Consider the following 23,354-nt stretch of genomic DNA (forward strand, 5'->3'; position numbering starts at 1 on the left):
AAAGATACATGTACCACAATGTTCATTGCAGCACTGTTTACAATAACCAGGACATGGAAGCAACCTAAATGTCCATCGACAGATGAATGGATAAAGAAGATGTGGCACATATATACAATGGAATATTACTCAGCCATAAAGAGGAACGAAACTGAGTCATGTGTAATGAGGTGGATGGACCTAGAGTCTGTCATACAGAGTGAAGTAAGTCAGAAAGAGAAAAACAAATATCGTATGTTAACACATATATGGAATCTAAAAGAACTGTACTGATGAACCTAGTGACAGGGCAGGAATAAAGACGCAGACGTAGAGGACAGACTTGAGGACACAGGGGAGGAAGGGGAAGCTGGGACAAAGTGAGAGAGTAGCATTAACATATACACACTCCCAAATGTGAAACGGTTGGCTAGTGGGGCAGCTGCTGCATAGCACAGGGAGATCAGCTCGGTGCTTTGTGACCACCTAGAGGGGTGGGATAGGGAGGGTGGGAGGGAGGCTCCAGAGGGAGGGGATATGGGGATATATGTATACACATAGCTGATTCACTTTGTTGTACAGCGGAAACTAACACAACATTGTAAAGCAATTATACTCCAATAAAGATGTGAAAAAAATTTTTAAATAATAAATTGCATTATCTAATGCATTACTGATGGTATAAAAAATACAATTAAGTTTTGTATGTTGATCTTGGATTCACCAACCCTGCAAAACTCTTACTAGTTCCAAGAGTTTTCTGGAGAATCTCTTGAATTTTCTATTAAAATTTGTTCCCCCTATACCTGAAACTAACACAACATGGTAAATCAACTATATTTCAATAAAACAAAGTATTTTTAAGTTGGCCCTCCATATCTGCAAGTTCTGCACCCACATATTCAACAAACCACAGATTGAAAATACTGGAAAAAATTTTCCAGAAAGTTCCAAAACACAAAACATGAATTTGCCAGGAACTGGCAACTACTTAATAGGAAGTACATTGTATTTACAGCTATGTACATAATATTTACATTGTATTGGGTATTGTAAGTAACCTAGAAGTGATTTAATGTATATAAGGGCGGATGTACATAGGTTATATGCAAATACTATGCCATTTTATATAAGGACATCCCCAGATTTTGATATGGGGGTGCCTGGAACCAATCCCCAATGGAACTGAGGGACAATTATAATTAGTTTCCATCAAGCAACCACAGGGACATGAAAAAGTAGAGTTTAACTGACTTGATGGCGACAGCATCAGAGCCTTGAAACAGGTTTAGAATAGTATAGGCAAGAAGTTCAGGTGCTAGTAGTAGAGCCTAATCAGTAACGTGGTGATAGGACTAACAAGGCAGAGCTGGAATTCTGAGCAAGGATGCAAGCTGGAACACCCCAGGGGACGTGCTAGCACTAGAGCCACATGTAGGGTCTGAAAATGGAGCTGAGGTGGAGTGGGGAAGGTGGCACGGGGTCTGGAGTAACTCAGGCATCAGAGGCAGTAACTGAACCAGACAAAAACATCACTCCCGTGGAGGTCATTTAATGCAGACAGGTTTGAGCAAAAACTAGATTTTGTCAAATCTGAAGAAACATGGGGACAAAGTTGCTTTGTTTTGGTTGAGACACTGAGCGCCAGTAGGCACTACCACTTCAGAGCAGGAAAGAGTACAGTGAGAGAGAAAAGACCTGGATCCCCACCAGCGATGGAGCCCTGAAAGCCAATTTAGACTGAAACTTTTTGACTTCTCATAACCACTGAAAAAGGAGGTAATTTTGTCGAGTTATGTCTCTCCAGGAACTGTAGTTAATAAACCCTTCTTTTTGTAAATTCCCATCACCACTTCTGGGTTCTTTGGTGTTTTTTGTTGTTGTTTGTTTATAAATTTATTTATTTATTTTGACAGCATTGGGTCTTCGTTGCTGCGCGCGGGCTTTCTCTAATTGCAGCGAGCGGGGGCTACTCTTCGTTGCGGTGCACGGGCTTCTCACTGCGGTGGCTTCTCTTCGTTGCGGAGCACGGGCTCTAGGCGTGCGGGCTTCAGTAGTTGTGGTGCGTGGGCTCAGTAGTTGTGGCTCACGGGCTCTAGAGCGCAGGCTCAGTAGTTGTGTCGCATGGGCTTAGTTGCTCCGTGGCATGTGGGATCTTCGCGGACCAGGGCTCGAACCCTTGTCCCCTGCATTGGCAAGCAGATTCTTAACCACTGCACCACCAAGGAAGTCCTCTTTGGTGGTTTTTGGTTTTGTTTTGTTTTGTTTTTTGCGGTACGCGGGCCTCCCACTGCTGTGGCCTCTCCCGTTGCGGAGCACAGGCTCCAGACGCGCAGGCTCAGCGGCATGGCTCACGGGCCCAGCCCCTCCGCGGCATGTGGGATCTTCCCGGACCGGGGCATGAACCCGTGTCCCCTGCATCAGCAGGCGGACTCTGAACCACTGCGCCACCAGGGAAGCCCTCTTTGGTGTTCTTTAAACTTTCTTTACAGGACTCAAAATTTTAGAGTGTGACCCCTCTGAGTTCTAGATGTCTATTTAAGAGGGCCCTAGGGTCACATCACGATAGTATGGAAATAACTCTTCTACCTGGAATAGGATGCTTAGTCTTTTGTGTTTGAAGGCCTAAAAGCAGGAATGAGGAGGAATGGTAATTGGGGTGATAGGTCCATAAGGCGACAGAGGCTCGAATTCATCCAGCTTGCATTCTGAATCCAGGGAAAGCCTACTTGCCCCTCTGGCCAGAGAAGAAGCCAGACAGACATTGAGTACTGTCCAGTCTCCCAGGGCGATGTCATTCTGCATCAGCCTGCCACCTAATGGTCATAACAATTGATGCAACGTGTTACTGGTATCACCACATGATCTGAATAGTATGACCTCATCTTTTTCTGTGCCTCAGAGTAAATGCTTTCTGGGTCAAACCGAGGAGGCGAGGAAAGTAAACGTTCCTGTTACAAAGTGACAATGGCAAAAAAATTACTGATAAAAATTCTTATGAAAAGATAAGAAATGTAATTCTTATATTTGTTATAATTAGGAGTGTACCTAAGACAAGTGTTTCAATGTCACTTGCTTAAACTTCATAGAAATGGGCCATCAAAAGCCTCAGCTTGGGGCTTCCCTGGTGGCGCAGTGGTTGAGAGTCCGTCTGCCGATGCAGGGGACACGGGTTCGTGCCCCGGTCTGGGAAGAACCCACATGCCGCGGAGCGGCTGGGCCCGTGAGCCATGGCCGCTGAGCCTGCGCGTCCAGAGCCTGTGCTCCACAACAGGAGAGGCCACAACAGTGAGAGGACCGCATACCGCAAAAAAAAAAAAAAAAAGAGTGGAAGAGGAAAATGCACATTAAGGGGGCGTCTCTCCTCTCCATGATCTAAGGGGGAAAGAAAGGAAGCAAATAAACATTCCTGGGACACTACAATGCTCCAGGAATGTTGCCATCTTGTATGTTACTTAAACTTTGAATAAAAACTTGTGAATTGGTCAAGATCCCCTACACCTTACCATCTATATCCTTGAGTAAATTGCTTACATCTCCAAGCCTCAAGATCCTTGTCTGTCAAATGGATATAATACCTTGGAGGGGGGCCATAAGGATTAAATGAGAAAAAGAACCTAGCACAGAATAAACTGTAGTAGCTATAAAATTGAAGACAGCTGTTAATCCCATTCTACAGGGGATAAAAATATCAGTTGTAAATTACTGTAAGCTCACTACAACTTTTTAAAAAAGCCAAGAAGAATACATCAAAAATCTACAGTTAGAGCCATATCCAGAAACTAACATCTGTTGTTCCATTGATTACTATGGAAAATAAAATGAAATGCTAGTGAGTTTCCAAAGTGTGTTTTCAGGTGACCCAGATTGTTGGTTTTCACACATATTGGGTTTATAATGAACTATTAGAAAGGAAAAGATTTATCTTTTCTCTGCCTTTTCCCAGCTCCTGTCAGAAAGTTTTAAAGGTTTCTAAAGTTTGAGGAGATAATTGCTAGTGTGATCTTGTTACCTCGGGATACCTGAAACTATCTCCAGCAATTCCATTCACTCCCAAGTAAGGATCCAGTTATAGAAATGCAGAGTTTCCTTAGACAACACTAAAGTCCCAAGTATTTATCTGTACTAAATACTTTGGCACTACTTTCGTAACGTTTTGAACTTATGCAGGGTCTGAATGATTAAATCGTTAATTAATTAATTAATATACATCAACCCTGGTTAGGAGACAGCAGACTGCACTGATTCCCTCATTTGAAACAGGGTAAAGAACTTAAGAGACCCCCTTATGTGTAGGAGTGGGTCTGAACAGCACGAGCAGTTTTGCCTAGACTGAAGGATAGTTTCCAGAAATATATCTCGATAAAAATTTGTCAATCCCCAAAAAATATATATGACACGGGAAGCACATGTTGCAGCACACAAGCACTGTTGGTGCAGAGATATTCTAGGAGGTTAATAACCTTAGTTTTTGACCTTAATCTGATCATCTCTTCTCCCTCAGATAAGTCCTCCCTACAGCTCCACCTTGCAGTCCCAATAAAAGACCGCGTCTTCCTATCGACTCACTGATACTCTTCTCCACAGAAAGCGTTGTATGGGGTCCACCTCTGCGGACATCACTGTGGCTTAGCTGTCAGCTTGGCTACTTGAGAGACAATAGTGTGACAATAAAACAATAGACTCTTGGGATTTTTTTTTTCAAATAAACACAAATTAATGTAAAAGAGAACACAAGTTTTAAAAGATTAAATGCCTTTTCTCCAATTCTCTATCCCTCAAAATACTTTTGGAACTTTCTTTGTAAAACTCTATTAAGAGCCATTTCTTCCCTCCTTCATACAATCTCGTTATTTTATAGCCACATCTTGTAAGTTAAAACTGTGACCTACTTTGACTGCTTTCATTTATATGTAAGGATGTCACTACATATAGCATTATTAATTATGTATCTTGATGTTGGTTTTTACTTGGAGTTGGAGGGATTAATCAATCACTAAAACTCTGAGTTTCAGTTTTGCTTTAGTTGTTTGGATTTTTGTCCTCTGGTGCTTGCTTGTTTGTAGACAAACGGAAAGGGGTCTATTGATGGAGACTGGTATCACCTCACCAACTGATGTAACCAGTTCTGATGGAATTTTTTAAACACAGAATGGATTAAATTTTAATATTGTGTTTTATTAGCATTCTAACTAGTGAGTTGTAAGATTGTGATTTTTATTCCTGAGGAACTCAATTAGAAAGATAAGCCCAACATAACTGCATTTTTCTTTTTACTTAAATTACTGGTACAGAAAACAACTATAAATGTGTCCTATTAAAAAGAATACCTGGGACTTCCCTGGTGGCACAGTGGTTAAGAATCCACCTGCCAATGCAGGGGACAGTGGTTCAAGCCCTGGTCTGGGAAGATCCTACATGCCACGGAGCAACTAAGCCCGCGAGTCACAACTACTGAGTCCACAAGCCGCAACTACTGAAGCCCGCACACCTAGAGCCCGTGTTCCGCAACAAGAGAAGCCACTGCAATGAGAAGCCCACACACCTCAATGAAGAGTAGCTCCCACTTGCTGCAACTAGAGAAAGCCCACACACAGCAACAAAGACCCAACGCAGACCAAAAAAAAAAAAAAAAAAAAAAAACCTAAAGAATGAAAATTCAGCTATCCCTCTACAAAAGGATTGATCATAGCTCTCTAAAAAGCAGCAAACTCTCATGTGTCATCTTAAATATGGTTGAATTTATATAAAACTTTTAGGAATACAACCATCAGAAAAATAAGTTGCTTCTGTGTTAATTAGCAGGTTATAGTGATGTTGTAACACTTCCTAATATCCAGATCCCATTATCTCAGATTATTTTTTCTGTTATAAAACAACAACAATGTTTCTAAGCCAGTATATCCTTCATTAGTCAGGAAATAGGAACGTATATGTGGAGAGAATTCTGACCGAAAGGGATTATCAGGAGGACTGACTCAACAGCACCGTGGCTTCACGTACTAGTTAGAAGAACAGATTTGAACCTTAATCTTCTAATCTGCCTGAGTCATTCAATTTTGAGTTGCTTTGCACGCAGTTTTAGCTTATTTCTGAAGGTCATCCTGTTTCTTCTTCTTGTGTGATTTTCCCAGTTGATTCACTATCTGCTTCACTGATAATTCACAACATTTGCAAAAATCGATGTATTTTAAATTCCCTGAAGTTGAAGAGATACAACTAAGACATATCTTCTAAATTTTTCAGTGTATTTAAATTTTACATATCGGTCTTTTCCAGGCTTTTCACAGAGGCAAAATTACTTATATCTCGTTTTTAAGTGACTGCTTTTTCAGCTTCTCTATAGCAAATCAGTGAAAGGAAACTGACAAAGAAAATGCCCTATAATTTATAATCAGCAACTAACTTTACATATTATATACCTATCATTGAAATGACTTCCAAGACTAAGCCAAACTGTACTCAGAAGTTTTAAGATGCAAGGGTAACACAGGAGATGTAGAAAATCAAGAAAATTATGAAGAAGCACCATCCTCGGGTTTGAATTCTAGAAAAGGCAATATATCTGAATTGTAATAGAGGCTCTCACTGATCTTGGACAAATCACTTCATTCAATTGCCAGGCATTAGTTAAAACAGTTATAATTCCCACGTGTCTGTGGGTATATTACAATAATTACTCAATTGTTAGGTTGAAAAGCACTGAGGAAATTTAAACTCTGCTATAAAAATAATTGGGTGCACGCTTTCACGTAAACAGGACGAAAAACTGTTCACATTTACCTGCCTTATTTAGTTTATATTTCGATCACTGCCTGAGGACATCTGTCAGTACAGCCGCCTGAAGTAAACAGGATATGGGAAAGTACGCCCAGACTGTTCGTTTTTGAAATTCCTTTCTAAAAATATTATCACTCATCCTCTCGAATACATTAATCATATACCACTGGCTCTCTAGAACATATAAATTAAAAATATGTCCTCTAACTTTCATAATTGTTAGATAAATATTTATACTTCCCTTGGACAGTAATTAAGAAATATTTCCTTCAAGGTACATTTTACTTATAAACTCCTTGGAGGCAGAAATCATGTTTCTTCATCTCATACACTCTCATAGCACCCAGGACAGGCCCTCACACATAACACGAAGCTCCGTAAATATTTCTTAAGCTGTTCTGTCTGCTTGGAGCTGGAATGGAAGATAAGTAAGTCAAGGTCCCTGTTCTCAAGGAATGACTCACACACTATAAACCGTCTTAGATAACACTATGTGCTATAATAAAGGTATGGACAACACACACGAGACAAGAAAAAAGGAGAGATTGTCAAGAGATCTTTAAAAAAAAGGTGACATTTTAGTCTAAGGACAAATAAGAACTCACCATGCACAAAAGAAGCAAACAAGGGAAACATGGTGTGCAGTCCAATGTGTAAAGCACCAAGCGGGTGCAGGAAGTGTGGAAGATAACTGGATACTGGTGCCAGTCTGTAAGGATCTCGCGTTCTCCACCAAAGAATTTGCATTTTATCTTCTAGACAAGTAGTCTCCAAAGTGGGGTGCACTCACTCCGGAGCATATGCAAACCTATTCAGGAAAAAAACAGAACATCTATTTGTATTTATATTTTCTCATCCTTTTTAATTTTGAGTGTTTGTTGAGTGTAATGTGTGTATGTGTGTCTGTGTGTGTGTGTAATTTATAAAGAAAAAGACACAAGTTGGGTCCATAGTCAGAATTTTTCTGATGGAGTACACAATCAAAAACGTGAAGACCCAGGCAATAAGCTACCATTGAAGGGTTTTTAAAAGGGGTGACAGTATCAGACCTATATTATGCAGAGATAGCACTAAGGTCTGTAGATGATACTTTACCAGGGAATGGAGAAATATTTTTTCCAGCTCTGTTGAGATATTGACATATAACTTATACAAGCTTTTAAGGTATACAATGTGATGATTTAACACATGTATATATTACAAAATGATACCACAGTAAGGTTAGTTAACACCTCCGTCCCCTCGTATAATTGTCTCTCTGTGTGCACGAGTGTGGTGATGACATTTAAGATTTCCTCTCTTAACTTTCAAATACATAATACAGTATTGTTAATTATAGTCACCATGCTATACATTAGATCCCTTGAACTTATTGATCTTGTAACTGGGAGTTTGTACCCTTTGACTGACATCGTTCCCATTTTCCTCACCCCACCCCCAGCCCTTGGCAACAAGCATCCTACTCTCTATTTCCGAGTTCAGCTTTTTTAGATTTCACATATAAGTGAGAACATACAATGTTTGTCTTTCTCTGTCTGACATTTTACTTAGCATAATGTCCTCGAGGTCCATCTATGTTGTCACAAGAGGCAAAATTTCCTTTTTTATATAGGTGAATGATATTCCATCATATTTTCTTTATCCATTCATTTGTTAATGGACGCTTAGGTTGTTTCCATATCTTGGCTATTGTGAACAATGCTGCAGTGAACATGGGAGTGCAGGTATTTCTTTGAGATCCTGACTCCACTTCCTTCAGATATATATCCAGAAGTGGAACTGCTGGATCATATGGTAGTTCTATTTTTAATTTCTTGAGGAACCTCCATACTGTTTTCCATAGTGGCTGCACCAATTTACATTCCCACCAACAGTGCACAAGGGTCCCCTTTTCTCCACAGCTTCACCAACATTTGTTAGCTTTTGTCTTTTTGCTAATAGCCATTCTAACAGGTGTGAGGTGATACCTCATGATTTTGATTTGCATTTCCCTGATGATTAGTGATGATGAGCATCTTTTCATGTACCTGTTTGGCCATTCATATGTCTTCTTTGGAAAAGAAGTCTTATTCAAGTCCTTCACCCATTTTTTAATCAGACCATTTGGTTTTTATCTTGTTGAATTCTATGCGTTCCTTTAGGTATGTTAGGATATTAACCCCTTATCAGACAGATGGTTTGCAAATATTTTCTCCCATTCTTTTTATTCTGATGATTGCTTATTTTGCTATGCAGAAGCTTTTTAGTTTGGTGTAGCTCCACTTAGTTTTTATTTTGTTGCTTGTGCTTTCAGTGTCATATCCAAAAAATCATTGCCATGACCAATGTCAAGGAGCTTTTTTCCTATGTTTTCTTCTAAGGGGTTTTACAATTTCAGGCCTCCCATTTAAGTCTTTAATGCATTTTGAGTTGATTTTTGTAAATGATATAAGATAGAGGTCCGATTTCACACTTCTGCATGTAGTTGTCCAGTTTTCCCAACACCAGTTATTGAAGACGCTAACCTTGACCCAGTGAATATTATTGGCACCCTTGTCAAATATTAGTTGACCTTATAAGTGTGGGTATTTCTGGGCTCTCAATTCTGTTCCATTGGTCTATGTAACCATTTTTATGCCAGTACTGTTTCAATTACTATAGCTTTGTAATAAAGTTTGAAATCAGGAGTTGTGATGCCTGTATTATAAGGAAAATATATTAGAGAGAACCTTAAACTTAATAGAAATTTTCCTACCAATCCTATCCTTTTAAAATATTTTTACACTCTTTCTTAAATAATTACATTAGGTCATTGTTTTAAGTTAGGCTGATCTGTGGTACTTAAAGTTTTAGTGTTTCTCCTTTGCAAAACTCTATTTTCTGAGCAAATATTTTGACTAATATTCTATATAAGTTACAAAGATAATTTGAGGAAAAAAATGATCAGTGGAATTTAACTCACAGAATTCTATGAGGAAAAGGTCTCCAAATGGTGAAATGTTTCTTCATACAAAATAATATGACACAATTTAAAGAAAATAGTTGCTAAATCCTAGAGATTCAAAACCATAAAGTGACAAAGAATTCTGAAATTAATCCAAAGAAATCAACTCTCCGATGATCAACTGTCAAGTTTGGCAAAAAAAAATAAATTAAAACATTGAAAAAAATATCTCAATAACCATTATATCTCAATAATCATTATCATTTGTGATTATAATTATTTACTTTAGAGGAAAATCTGGGATAAAGAAAGGATGATTTTATAGGGCCACACTGTTCATCCAAAAATTCCTTTACCGACCTTATTTCTAAATTTAGTGCTTCAAATATTTGTCTCTCCATTGAGTTTTTTAATCCCTATATATTCCTACCTACTTGAAATTCTCACCTTGGTAGTTTCACCATGGCCAACATGATAAGGCACTGTGAAACATGATAAGCACAGTGAAAGAAACATGGTTAGGAACTTCTCAGCTCACAGAGATAAATGAGACTTGGTACCAGCTCCTAGGACACCTACCAACTTGGTACCAGCTCCTAGGACACCAGCTCACAAAAAGGAACTAAAACAGCTGCACAGCCAACTACTAACCACGTAGTTCCAGACAGAATGTGATACGTGTTTTAAAAGAGGTATAAGGAAAATCAAAAGGGAGTTCCTCTACACTGTTGGTGGGAATGTAAACTGGTGCAGCCACTATGGAGAACAGTATGGAGATTCCTTAAAAAAGTAAAAATAGAGCTACCATATGACCCAGCAATCCCACTCCTGGGCATATGTCCAGGGAAAACCATAATTTGAAAAGATACGTGCATTGCAGCACAGTTTACAATAGCCAAGACATGGAAGCAACCTAAATGTCCATCGACAAATGAATGGATAAAGAAGATGTGGTATATAAATACAATTGAATACTACTCAGCCATAAAAAAAATGAAATAATGCCACTTGCAGCAACATGGATGGACCTAGAGATTATCATACTAGGTGAAGTAAGTCAGAAGGAGAAAGACAAACATTATATGATATCACTTATATGTGAAATCTAAAATATGACACAAGTGAAGTTAGTTACAAAACAGAAGCAGACCCACAGATATAGAAAACAAATTTATTGTTGCCAAAGGGGAAAGGGGGTGGGGGGAGGGATAAATTGGGAGTCTGGGATTAGCAGATACAAACTTCTATATATAAAACAGATAAACAACAAAGGAACTATATTCAATATCCTATAATAAACCGTAATGGAAAAGAATATGAAAAAGAATATGTATGTGTGTGTGTGTATAACTGAATCACTTTGCTGTACACCAGAAACTAGCACAACATTGTAAATGAAATATATTTCAAAATAAATAAATAAATAAAGGAGTTCTTAAGATGGGTAAGCTCATTTTCCAAAACAAACTTAATAAAAATGATAATAGCTAACATATATTGAGACTACCCATCATGTACCATGATTTGCATGCATTATATTATTTATTCCTCATAATAACCCTATGAGTTGTTTAACAATAATAGTTGTTTCTATTATTATCTTCATTTTATAGAGGAAAAAAACAGCTAGATTCTTTTGAACTAGGCATTGCTCAGAAGACACTCTTTTCCCATGTAAACACAGGATTTGGCGGGAAAAAAAAATAAGTCCTCACGTGGCCTACAACTGTGCTGGCCAAAATGGTAGCCCAAGCCACGTGTGGTCATTAAACACTTGAAATGTGACTGGTCTTAACGAAGATGTGCTGTAAGTATAAAATACACACCAGGTTTCGAAGAATTAGCACTGAAAAAAAGAATGTAACATATCTTATTAAGTGTTTTATACTGATTGGATGTTGAATTGGTAAAATTTTCGGTATATTGGGTTAAAGAATGTATATTATAGAGTTAATTTCACCTTTTTTTTGTTTCTTAAGTTTTTAATGAGGCTACTAGAAAATGTTAAATTACATATATGTCTTACGTTATATTTCTATTGAATAGCACTGGTTTAGAGTGTTGTTAAAGAAAGGAATTACTAACCAAAAAATAAATAACATCAACAACAATCTTCTATGGTAGTGAGCAGGAATTAAATGCCAGAAATAAGGAAGAAAAAGGTGTTATCTTACACTTTTTTTAAAAAATCCTCTTGAGAAGATTATAAAAGAAAACAATAACAAAAAAATTGGGCCTGGGGCTTCCCTGGTGGCGCAGTGGTTGAGAGTCTGCCTGCCGATGCAGGGGACGCGGGTTCGTGCCCCGGTCCGGGAAGATCCCACATGCGGCGGAGCGGCTGGGCCCGTGAGCCATGGCCGCTGGGCCTGCGCGTCCGGAGCCTGTGCTCCGCAACGGGAGAGGCCACAACAGTGAGAGGCCCGCGTACCGCAAAAAAAGTTTAAAAAATTGGGCCTGGAATCAATGTAACAAGAAGTACACCCAGCACCCATCTTGGTTTCTAATATCATTCACCTTGGAGAAATGGCAGGAGCAGAGACTATACAGGATGAGCTGGGACAGCTTGTAATACCGGAAAGTAAGGTAGTGCTCAAAAAACACAGCAGGGGCATATAAAAGGGGCACAGGAGCCAACTGAAAGAGCTCCCAGTTACCAAAGCTGGAACAATTTGAGCAATAAAATAAATAACAAAGTGTTGGATTATAACCCAAAGTATAAGATAAATAACCATGAGTCCATACTAATACAAATAAATGATTGAATAAATAAACAAATGGGGGTGGGAGGGAGGGAGAGATTGGGAGTTCAGGATTGACATGTACGCACTGCTATATTCAAAACAGATAACCATGGGGGTTCCCTGGAGGTCCAGTGATTAGGACTCTGTGCTTTCACTGCCGTGAACCAGGTTCAATCCCTGGTCGGGGAACTAAGATCCTGCAAGCCGCACATCATAGCCAAAAAAAACCGATAACCAACAAGGACCTACTGTACAGCACAGGGAACTCTGCTCAATCCACTGTAATAACCTAAATGGGAAAAGAATTTGAAAAAGAATAGATACATGTATATGTATAACTGAATCACTTTGCTGTACACCTGAAACTAACCCAATATTGTTAATCAACTATACTCCAATACTAAATAAAAATGTAAAAATAAATAAATAAAATTAGAGTCCCTAATTTTAAAAAATATATAAAATGAACAAATAGTGGGAAACAGACACTTCTCCCATACAAAAGAATTCTGCCCCTCAAACAGGTGAAGCATAAAGTCCCTACCCCTCAAGTAGAGGCTGCACATACTGGGCGAAAAGAATGGAACGGGAGGGGGAAAAAAAGGAACTTGAGGAAAAACCTGACAAACACCATCTCAGGCATGTGATGAAGTTTACCACCACCAGTGATAACCATCGGTGATAAGCTATGTTGACAGCATATTCCCTTGAAATTATGTGATGAGGATGGCACTTTACCTCTGTGGTCTTTAACCCCATAACCCCAGTCTAATTATAATAAAAACATCGAACAAAGTGAAATTGGGAGCCTTTCTACAAAACCTACCAGTACTCTACAAAACTTTCAAGATCAGTAGAAACAAGGAAGGTCTGAGAAACTGTCAGTCTACAGGAGCCCAATGAGACACAATGCCTAAATACAATATAATGTGGCATCCTGGATGGAATCCTGGGACAGAAAAAGAACATTAGGTAGAAACTAAATAAATCTGAATATAAAGTATGAACCTCCATTAACAATAATCTATCAGGGCTTCCCTGGTCGCGCAGTGGTTAAGAATCCGCCTGCTAATGCAGGGGTCACAGGTTCAAGCCCTGGTCCAGGAAGATCCCACATGCCGTGGAGCAACTAAGCCCGTGCACCACAACTACTGAGCCCATGAGTCACAACTACTGAAGCCTGCGCACCTAGAGCCCATGCTCCGCAACAAGAGAAGCCACCACAATGAGGAGCCTGCGCACCGCAACGAAGAGTAGCCCCCGCTCAGTGCAACTAGAGAAAGCCCACATGCAGCAACAAAGACCCAATGCAGACAAAAATAAATCAATTTATAAAGAAAAAAAACAAAATAATCTATCAGAGACTTCCCTGGTGGCACAGTGGTTAGCAATCCGCCTGCCAGTGCAAGAGACATGGGTTCGAGCCCTGGACTGGGAAGATCCCACACGCCACAGAGCAACTGGGCCCATGTACCGCAACTACTGAGCCCGCATGCCACAACTACTGAAGCCCACGCCTAGAGCTCGTGCTCTGCAACAAGAGAAGCCACCGCACTGAGAAGCCCACACACCACAAAAAAGAGTAGCCCTAGCTCGCAGCAATTAGAGAAAGCCCGTGTGCAGCAATGAAGACCCAATGCAGTCAAAAATAAATAAATAAATGTATTTTTTTTTAATCTATCAATATTGGCTACTTAGTTGTGATCAATGTATCATACTAATGTAAGACCTCTGCAACAGGTCAAACAAGGCAAAGGGTATGAAAAACTCTCTGGACTACCTCTACAACTTTTCTGTAAACTTAAAACTTCTATAATAAAAAGTGTGGGTTGTTTGTTTTTTTTAAAGGACCTCCTGTGGTTTGAAATATTTCAAGTCTGTTGGAATCTTTATTTCCTGGTTCAAGTCTTTTATAACCTTGCTATTCAAACCGTGGTCACCTGTGAGCTTCCTAACAATACAGAATCTCAGGCCCATCCCAGATATACTAGCCCGGGTCCGCCAGAAACAGAACCAATAGTGTGTGTGTGTGCGTGCAGGCACATAATAAGAATTACAAGGAAATGGCTAAAAAGAATTATAAGGAAATGGCTTGTGCAATTATGAAGGCTGGCCAGCCTAAATCTGCGTGTAGCCTGGCAGCCTAGAGACCCATGGTGCAAATGAAGTCTGAAAGCAGTCTGCTAGAGAATCCCCCCGTGCTCAGAGGGTAGGTCTTCTATTCAGGCCTTAGATTAATGGAATAAGGTCTACTCACATTACAGAGGGCAATCTGCTTTACCCAGAGTTCACCAATTTAAAGGTTAACCTCATCCAAAAGCACCCTCCAAGTAGATACATAAAATTAACTGTTACCAAATACTGTTATCACTTATATGTGGAATCTAAAGAATAAAACAAATGAATATAACAAAACAGAAGTAGACTCACAGATACAGAGAACAAGTTAGTGGTTCCCAGTGGGAAGAGGGAAGGGCAGAGGGACAAGATAGAGGTAGGGGGTTAAGAGATACAAACTACTCTGTATAATATAAATAAGCTACAAGGATACATTGTACAGCACAGGGAATATAAGCAATATAATAACTTTAAATGGAGTATAATCTATAAAAATTTTGAATCACTATGTTGTATACCTGAAACTAATATATTGTAAATCAATTAAACCTCAATTTTTTTAGAAATCAATGTATTTTATAATATCATATTAACAAATAAAAACCAAACAATGGTATTTTAAAATTTTTTAATTAACTGTCATACCACACCTGATAAACCTGAACGTGAATTTTAAAAGGAACTGCCTGGTGATTTCCTACATTCAAGTTTAAGGGGCATTGCTCTACAAGATTCCTGAAGGGCCAGAATCCTCCTCGGACAGTTTAAATCTCATACAGGATAATTTCAGTAACTCAGAAACAAGGCTTGATTTGTCTTCCTTGTAACGTGATGACCTTACTAGCATTTACCGATCTGGAGGTTAGGGATGCCTCCAGCAGTCGCTGCCACCCTCCCCTCCGGACAAGGCTGACCCTCTCATTTGTTCCCATGTGGACCTCACCAAGCCTCTGACCTGGCTGATTTAACTGTTGACTTGTGGGTTTCTTCCCTGCTGCAATGAACTCCCCAAGGGCACCTACCGTATCTCATTTGCCCTTTCATCTCCAGTTCTTTATGACCCACAGAGAACTGCCTGTGGTCAGAAGAGGTATGTCCCACTCCCACCCCCTCCCCGCAAGGCAGGCTAGTGCATTTTCCTAGCGCTTCTACCTTAGAGTCAGCAAATGCCAGGAGAACCTGTTCGATTTAGACCTGTGGAGACATACGTCACATGATTCTACAGGGTGAACCATATGAAACTGCTGATACTGGGTTATTTTGACCTACGAAGTAGGCAATTACATAGGACTCAACAATACGTTTCTATTGCCTGGTTTTCCGCCTCAAAGGGTATCCTAGAGACAATAAGCTGTCACGGGCAGATAGTACCAGGGTTGCTAATATTCGCGGCAATTTACTACTATAACTGAACGTCAAATACAAAACATCCACTCCAAGTTCGGTCCAAGCCCTCCCCTCAATTATGCACGATTTATGCCCCTGCCGCCCGCCTCAAGGTTCCCAGTCACCCCTGCTCCCTGAGCTCCTTGTAAAGGGAGCGCCAGGGAGGGGAACGCTGTTCCTTAGAACACCAGCGACCCGGCGGGCCAGCTACCTAGGCGCCAACCACGGCACAACAAGCCCAGACGCCCGAACCCCGCCGTCCCCCTCACTACCGGTTGCCGAGTTGCCGGAACCCAAGATGGCGACAGGGGCGGAGTCTGCGTAACTGCCCCTGGGCGGGGCCCGAGGCAAGACGTGGCCGAGGGGCGGTGCCAGGCCGGGGGCGGTGCCAGCGGCCCAGCTCTGCCTGGCCACCGCGGCCCGGGGGGTCTTCGGCTGTTCAGTCTGAGTTTTCTTTTCCGCTGGGTGGTCGGTGCCGCCGCTCCTTGGAGGCGTCATGAAGTCCCCGGTTCCGGACCTTGCCCCGAGCGACGGCGAGGAGGGCGAGGACCGCACGCCGCTCTTGCAGCGCGCCCCGCGGGCGGAAACCGGTGAGCAGCTGAGAGAACCAGGGTCTTCGGACGAGAGGCGGTCCCAAGGTAGAGGGTGTCCAGAGCTGCTTAAGCGCGAGGGGACTGAGAACGCGGGGCCCATTCAGGACCCCACTCAGCCCCCGCCTTCTCGGGTGCCCAGAAGCAGCTCTGGGGCCCAGGAGGCGGGCTGGACCGTGAGGCCGGGCCGGGTCGGGCGGAGGCTCGGGCGGGACCTCTGCAGGCGCAGCCCCGGGGACCTCGGCAGGTGCAGCCCCGGGGGCCTCGGCAGGTGCAGCAGGCGGGCCCGGGCGGGGAGCTGCTGGGCGCTGGCGGCGCTGGGCTCCCGGCGATTTTCGGTAGTTTTGAGCCGGGGTCCCTGTGGAAGAACGAACTTGGGGAGAATCTTGAAATCAATGGGCAGAGGGCGGAGGGGAGGACCCCGTAGAAGAGCGAACTGGGGAGAAATCTGCAATTGAAGGATAGAGGGCGGGACGGAGCTGCGGGCTCTTCCTCCGTGTCACTGCCAGGTTGCCACAGCTCTTCGCCCTCCAGCACGTGATCTGGTAGCTAGCTCCCTGGGCATGAAGAGGAGACACAAAAAAGGACTGAGATTAACATTTGTGAGTATGCGGAGGAAAATTATTGGATAACCCAGCGAATAGCTTGAAATTGTGCGATAAGAGGTTAAAAGTACTGCATACATTTTTCCCCCCGTATAGCTGTCTACGATTAAGTCTCAGCAGTCTACGACTTAAGTTAGGAAACAGGTTATCCTCAAGATAGGTTATTGATAGACCACTAAGGTGATTTGCATAAAGTCTTGCAACAAATGGAAAAAGAGTTACTTCACAATGCATCTTCCCTGAATTTGGGGAAATTAAAATATTTTGCTATACTTCTTTAAAAGAAATTAAAACTAAAGAATAAATCAGTTTGCATGCATTCTATAGTTTCAAAGATGTGTGCATGAGAAGCAGAGTTGAATTCGAAATTTGACTTTTCCTGACCAAGAACAGTACAATCCTGTGGCATCTTCTAAATTTGTTTTTATCATTACCAGATGGTGGCAGTAGAGGTGGTAACATTATAGCTCTATCTGGCAACTGGGAGCTTATTTTTGTGGGCGCTCAATGTAAACACTGTACCATAATGCCGTTTTACCTGGAAGTCAGACTTAGTTCCATAAACTGATCTTTTTCTATAGCATATGAGTTAGATTTCTATAATCCTCTTCTGCCAAATAATCTAGTTTGGAAATACAGAAATAATAAAGATATTCCCTAGAGACTACTATATTCTGTTGCAATTGGGAAACATATATATAAATATAATCAAATTTTAGCTCAAATGTTAAACGTCAGTAGTTGTCAGGAAAATGCAGATTAAAACCGCAATGAGCCGTTACACACTTACTAGAATGGCTAAAGTTAAAATGGCTGAAGATACCAAATATTGGCCAACATACAGAATAACTAGAACTCTCATATTTTGCTTGTAAGAGTGTAAAATGGTACAACTACTTTGGAAAACTGGCAATCTATTTTAAAGTTAAACATACATTACCATAATACCAAACAATGTTTATAACAGCTTTAATTCATAATAGTAAAAATCTGGAAACAACGTATCCATCAGTTCATCAGCAGGTGAATGGATAAACAAATTGTGGTATATTCATGCATACTCAGTGGTATTATAAAAAGAAATTCCTGATACACATAACAACGTGGGTAAATCTCAGACACAAAAGAAACCACCGTATTAATGTATGACTCCATCAGTATGACGTTCTAAACAAGCAGAACTAATCTGTAATAACAGGAAGCAGGTCAGTGGTTGCCTGGAAGCTACAGGCAGGAAGGAATTGCCTGCAGAGGCACTAGGGTACTTTATAGGGTACAAGATGCAGATGGGAAAGTTCTGCAGCTTGACTGGGATTCACAGATGTATACATTTGTCAAAATTCACCAAACTGTACACTTGAAATGGGAGCATTTTATTGTATGTAAAATATACCTCAATAAAGTAGATTGAAAAAGAAAAAAATTAACTCATTCCTTTTAAGAACAATCCCTGCTTGATTCATGGGTTGAGTGTATAGATCTTAGCCCAGTTCCTCATGCCTTGAGGCAGCTGTCTTCATTATAACCATTTTCCTTCTTATTTTTACTCTTTACATACCACTGGAGAGCAAAAGTGAAGTAAGAATAGCAGCAACACATTTTGGTTTGCTATTTAAAATATGATAAGGGTTTTAGAGAAGAGGCGCCTACCGTTATAGGGTATTTCATTAGTCAACAATATTTTAATTTCTTTTTTTTTTTTTTTTTGCTGTACGCGGGCCTCTCACTGTTGTGGCCTCTCCCATCGCGGGGCACAGGCTCCGGACGCGCAGGCTCAGTGGCCATGGTTCACGGGCCCCGCTGCTCCGGGGCATGTGGGATCTTCCCGGACCGGGGCACGAACCCGCGTCCCCTGCATGGGCAGGCGGACTCTCAACCACTGCGCCACCAGGGAAGCCCGTCAACAATATTTTAAATTAAGCTCTGTGTCTGGGGTGCTGCGAGCAGGACAGGAGAGGGGCACCAGGAGAAGGGATGGAAAAGACAAAGATGGATGTAACCGCTTTATAAGAGGCACCAGGTATTACCTCATTTTCTCGCAGTAGTGCCCTTTGTCCTAGCTTTAGTCATACTATCTACCATGTACAGCTAATAGGAGAAACACGATGCCCGTTAGTTATATTTTTTAAGTTATGTTCTATATGTTTACTTTATACATTCCAGAAAGTGTAGGTGTTTAAAAAAAAACAAAAAAAACCTTTCCATCCAGAATTGGGTTTTTTTCACTTTTGGTGCCTGGAGACCTTCAACAGACCTTAAAACCTCTCTTTTTGTATGTTTGCATATGTTTTACTTATCTTTTATGTTTGTTTCTGGAACAAACCTCTATGAAATTAGCTGTACCTTATCTATGCCTATGTGTATAGTTTTATTTTTCAGAAGAGAAAAGCTGATAAAATGTTCGTCATAAAATTTTACAGCGGTTAAAAGACCTTAGAGACTAACTCCTATCAAGTGGGCGTCATTTTATATGTAAACAGCTGAGGGCCAGAGAGGTTAAGTTCCCACTATTGCTGTAGCCATATTAAGGACTAACCAGAGTTCTTCCAGTTTTTAGTCCCATCCTTCCTCCTCGTCACAACACTGCCACATTTGTGTTACGTTGGAGAAATTCCTGTTTGCAAAATGCTTAATCATTTTTGTTGAATCCTTCACAAATTTGAAAGTTCCCTGCTCCGTCATGAAGAAGAGGACGTGGTTTTGTGTTATGTGTAGTGCTGCTTTATTGAGAGAACTAAAATTAAAGTATGTTTCTGTAGTGTTAAGACCAATGCAGGGGACAGGGGTTCAAGCCCTGGTCCGGGAAGATCTCACATGCCGTGGAGCAACTAAGGCCGTGTGCCACAACTACTGAGCCTGCGCTCTAGAGCCTGCGAGCCACAGCTACTGAGCCCGTGTGCTACAACTACTGCAGCCCGCGTGCCTAGAGCCCGTGCTCCGCAACAAAGACAAGCCACCACAATGAGAAGCCTGTGCACTGCAATGAAGAGTAGCCCCCAGTCACCGCAACTCGAGAAAGCCTGTGCACAGCAACAAAGACCCAATGCAGCCAAAAATAAATAAATTTATTAAAAAAAAAAAAAAAGAATATGTCTCAGGTTGACAGAACACAACAGAATTCTCAGTAACCTGTCAGTAACCTGACTGGTTTGCTTTTCAAGCATTTGCTTTTACATAGTCAGGTAGATTTCAGAGATGCACACCAAAGTGATGGGGGACATCCATGTTGCTGCAAATGACATTATTTCATTCTTTTTTATGGCTGAGTAATATTCCATTGTGTATATGTACCACATCTTCTTTATCAATTCATCTATCGATGGACATTTAGGTTGCTTCCATGTCCTGCCTATTGTAAATAGTGCTACAGTGAACACTGGATGCATATGTCTTTTCTAATTATGGTTTTCCCCAAATATATGCCCAGGAGTGGGATTGCTGGATCATATGATAGCTCTATTTTTAGTTTTTTAAGGAAACTCCATATGGTTCTCCATAGTGGCTGTACCAGCTTACATTCCTACCTACCAACAGTGTAGGAGGGTTCCCTTTTCTCCACACCCTCTCCAGCATTCATTGTTTGTAGACTTTTTGATGATGGCTATTCTGACTGGTGTGAGGTGATACCTCATTGTAGTTTTGATTTGCATTTCTCTAGTAATTAGTGATGTTGAGCATGTTTTCATGTGCTTCTTGGCCATCTGTATGTCTTCTTTGGAGAAATATCTATTTAGATCTTCTGCCCATTTTTTGATTGGGTTGTTTATTTTTTTGATATTGAGCTGCATAAGCTATTTGTATATTTTGGAGATTAATCCCTTGTTGGTTGCTTCGTTTGCAAATATTTTCTCCCATTTTGAGGGTTGTCTTTTCATTTTGTTTATGGTTTCCTTTGCTGTGCAAAATCTTTTAAGTTTCATTAGGTCCCCTTTGTTTTCTTTGTTTTTATTTTCATTACTCTAGGAGGTGGATCAAAAAAGATATTGCTGCGATTTATGTCAAAGAGTGTTCTGCCTATGTTTTCCTCTAAGAGTTTTATTGTGTCCAGCCTTACATCTAGGTCTTTAATCCTTTTTTTTTTCCAGTATGCGGGCCTCTCACTGTTGTGGCGTCTCCCGTCGCGGAGCACAGGCTCCGGACGCGCAGGCTCAGTGGCCATGGCTCATGGGCCCAGCCGCTCCGCGGCTTGTGGGATCTTCCCAGACCAGGGCACGAACCCGTGTCCCCTGCATCGGCAGGCAGACTCTCAACCACTGCACCACCAGGGAAGCCCTTTAATCCATTTTGAGTTTATTTTTGTGTATGGTGTGAAGGAGTGTTCTAATTTCATTCTTTTACCTGTAGCTGTTCAGTTTTCCCAGCACCACTTATTGAAGAGACTGTCTTTTCTCCATTATATATTCTTGCTTCCTTTGTCATAGATTAGGTGACCATAGGTGTGTGGGTTTATCTCTGGACTTTCTGTCCTGTTCCATTGATCTATATTTCTGTTTTTGTGCCAGTACCATACTGTCTTGATTACTGTAGCTTTGTAGTATAGTCTGAAGTCAGGGAGCCTGATTCCTTCAGCCTAGAGATTGTCATACTGAGTGAAGTAAGTCAGAGAAAGACAAATATGATATGATATTGCTCATATGTGGAATCTTAAAAAAAGGGGGGGTACAAATGAACTTATCTACAAAACAGAAATAGAGTCACAGATGTAGAAAACAAACTTATGGTTACAAGGGGTAAGGGGGAGAGGGATAAATTGGAAGACTGAGATTGACATATACACACTACTATATATAAAATAGATAACCAATAAGGACCTACTGTATAGCACAGGGAACTCTGCTTAGTGCTCTGTAATGGCCTATATGGGAAAAGAATCGTAAAAAGAATGGATATATGTATATAACAGATTCACATTGCTGGACACCTGGAAATAACACAACATTATTAATCAACTATACTCCAATAAAAATTAAAAACAAAACAACAAAGTGATGGGGGAAGGGCAGCTCAATACTGGTAAACCACAGGAAGTGTATAGATTCTTCTGCCTAATTTAGGTAGGAGGGAGAAGGGAATTAGGCACACACATAAAAATTCCATTCCTCACACTTTCCACCAGTTGAAGGTTTACTTTTGTATGAAAGAGATGGGTCTTGTATTTGATTAAATGGATTTTCAACATACTGTTGCACCAAAATGTGCTTATTCACGTTATGAAAAATCAGTTTTAGGTCTCCTAAGACATTTCTTTGTGTTTAAAGGCAGAACATGGGTCTGGAGGCAGGGTGCCTAATGGCCGATTGTAGTTCTGCTGCCTAACCTAACCTCTCTGTGCCTGTAAATCAGGGAAAATGATACACCTAATTTATAGGGTTATTGTGGGGATTAAATAAGCTAATAGAAAGTGCTTGGAATAGAGTTTGGCATATAGTCAGTGTTAATTATTATCATTATTATCATCATCAGTGAAGACTGGATTTTGCATTCCTCAGAGAAGCTGGCACTGCAGAATAAGGGCCCCATTCTTCATGTCACACTGTTGCAACTTGTGATTTTCTAGCTTATAATGGTACATCCTCTGCTTTATTTCATTTTTTGTTTTGTTTTTTACCTCTGCTATTCTTTTGGTGTGGGAGGCAGATGGTTACATTCAAGGTTCAGTTACATAAGCGTTGTGTTTCACAAACGTAATTTGTGTGTAAATATAGTCTTAAATATAAGGTATGGAGCGCTGGTAGACAGCAACCGTGTTACAGAAGGAAGGGAAATGGCCTTGGGTCATGTGATAATCAATGTTAATATTAAAGTAACTGAGTCCATTTTAATGGAATTTGGTGTTTTCTTGTAAATGGGTATTAATTTGGGAGCTAAGAATACATAAGGATTTATCAGGAATGAACTACCCATAAGGCAGGCTAAGACTAGTTAAATGTTACCCTGTTTAAAAGCCAAACTTGGTTTTTTTTTTTTTTTTTTTTTTTGCGGTACGCGGGCCTCTCACTGCCGTGGCCTCCTCCGTTGCGGAGCACCGGCTCCGGACGCGCAGGCTCAGTGGCCATGGCTCACGGGCGGGGCACAAACCCGCGTCCCCTGCACCGGCAGGCGGACCCCCAACCACTGCGCCACCCGGGAAGCCCCAGGAAATCTTTTTTAATGCAGTCCCCTGGTCGGGGGGCTCACCAGTCCAGGCCCCCTCCTCTAGAGAAAGTCATCGTCTTTGCATAGGTCAGTGCCC

The 23,354-nt window shown here is 41.0% G+C and overlaps 2 protein-coding genes across 3 annotated transcripts in view; one reads left to right on the top strand and one right to left on the bottom strand.

The window, feature by feature from the left end:
• The window catches only part of CD109 (CD109 molecule), a gene marked incomplete at its 5' end in the record, with an annotated part of 140,931 nt that extends 124,506 nt beyond the window's left edge, over positions 1-16,425 (bottom strand). The window contains 2 exons of the mRNA XM_082855956.1: positions 7,365-7,486; positions 16,180-16,425. Of these exons, the coding sequence (XP_082712082.1) occupies positions 7,365-7,486; positions 16,180-16,425 (368 nt within the window). The remainder of the gene's footprint in view (positions 1-7,364; positions 7,487-16,179) is intronic.
• The window catches only part of SLC17A5 (solute carrier family 17 member 5), a 53,899-nt gene continuing 46,871 nt past the window's right edge, over positions 16,327-23,354 (top strand). For both annotated transcript variants that reach the window (XM_082856124.1, XM_082856125.1), the window contains exon 1: positions 16,327-16,517. In XM_082856124.1, the coding sequence (XP_082712250.1) occupies positions 16,424-16,517 (94 nt within the window). In that variant the 5' untranslated portion in view covers positions 16,327-16,423. The remainder of the gene's footprint in view (positions 16,518-23,354) is intronic.

The sequence above is a fragment of the Leucopleurus acutus genome (assembly GCF_964270905.1).
Source record: "Leucopleurus acutus genome assembly, chromosome: 15".
NCBI lineage: Eukaryota > Metazoa > Chordata > Mammalia > Artiodactyla > Delphinidae > Leucopleurus > Leucopleurus acutus.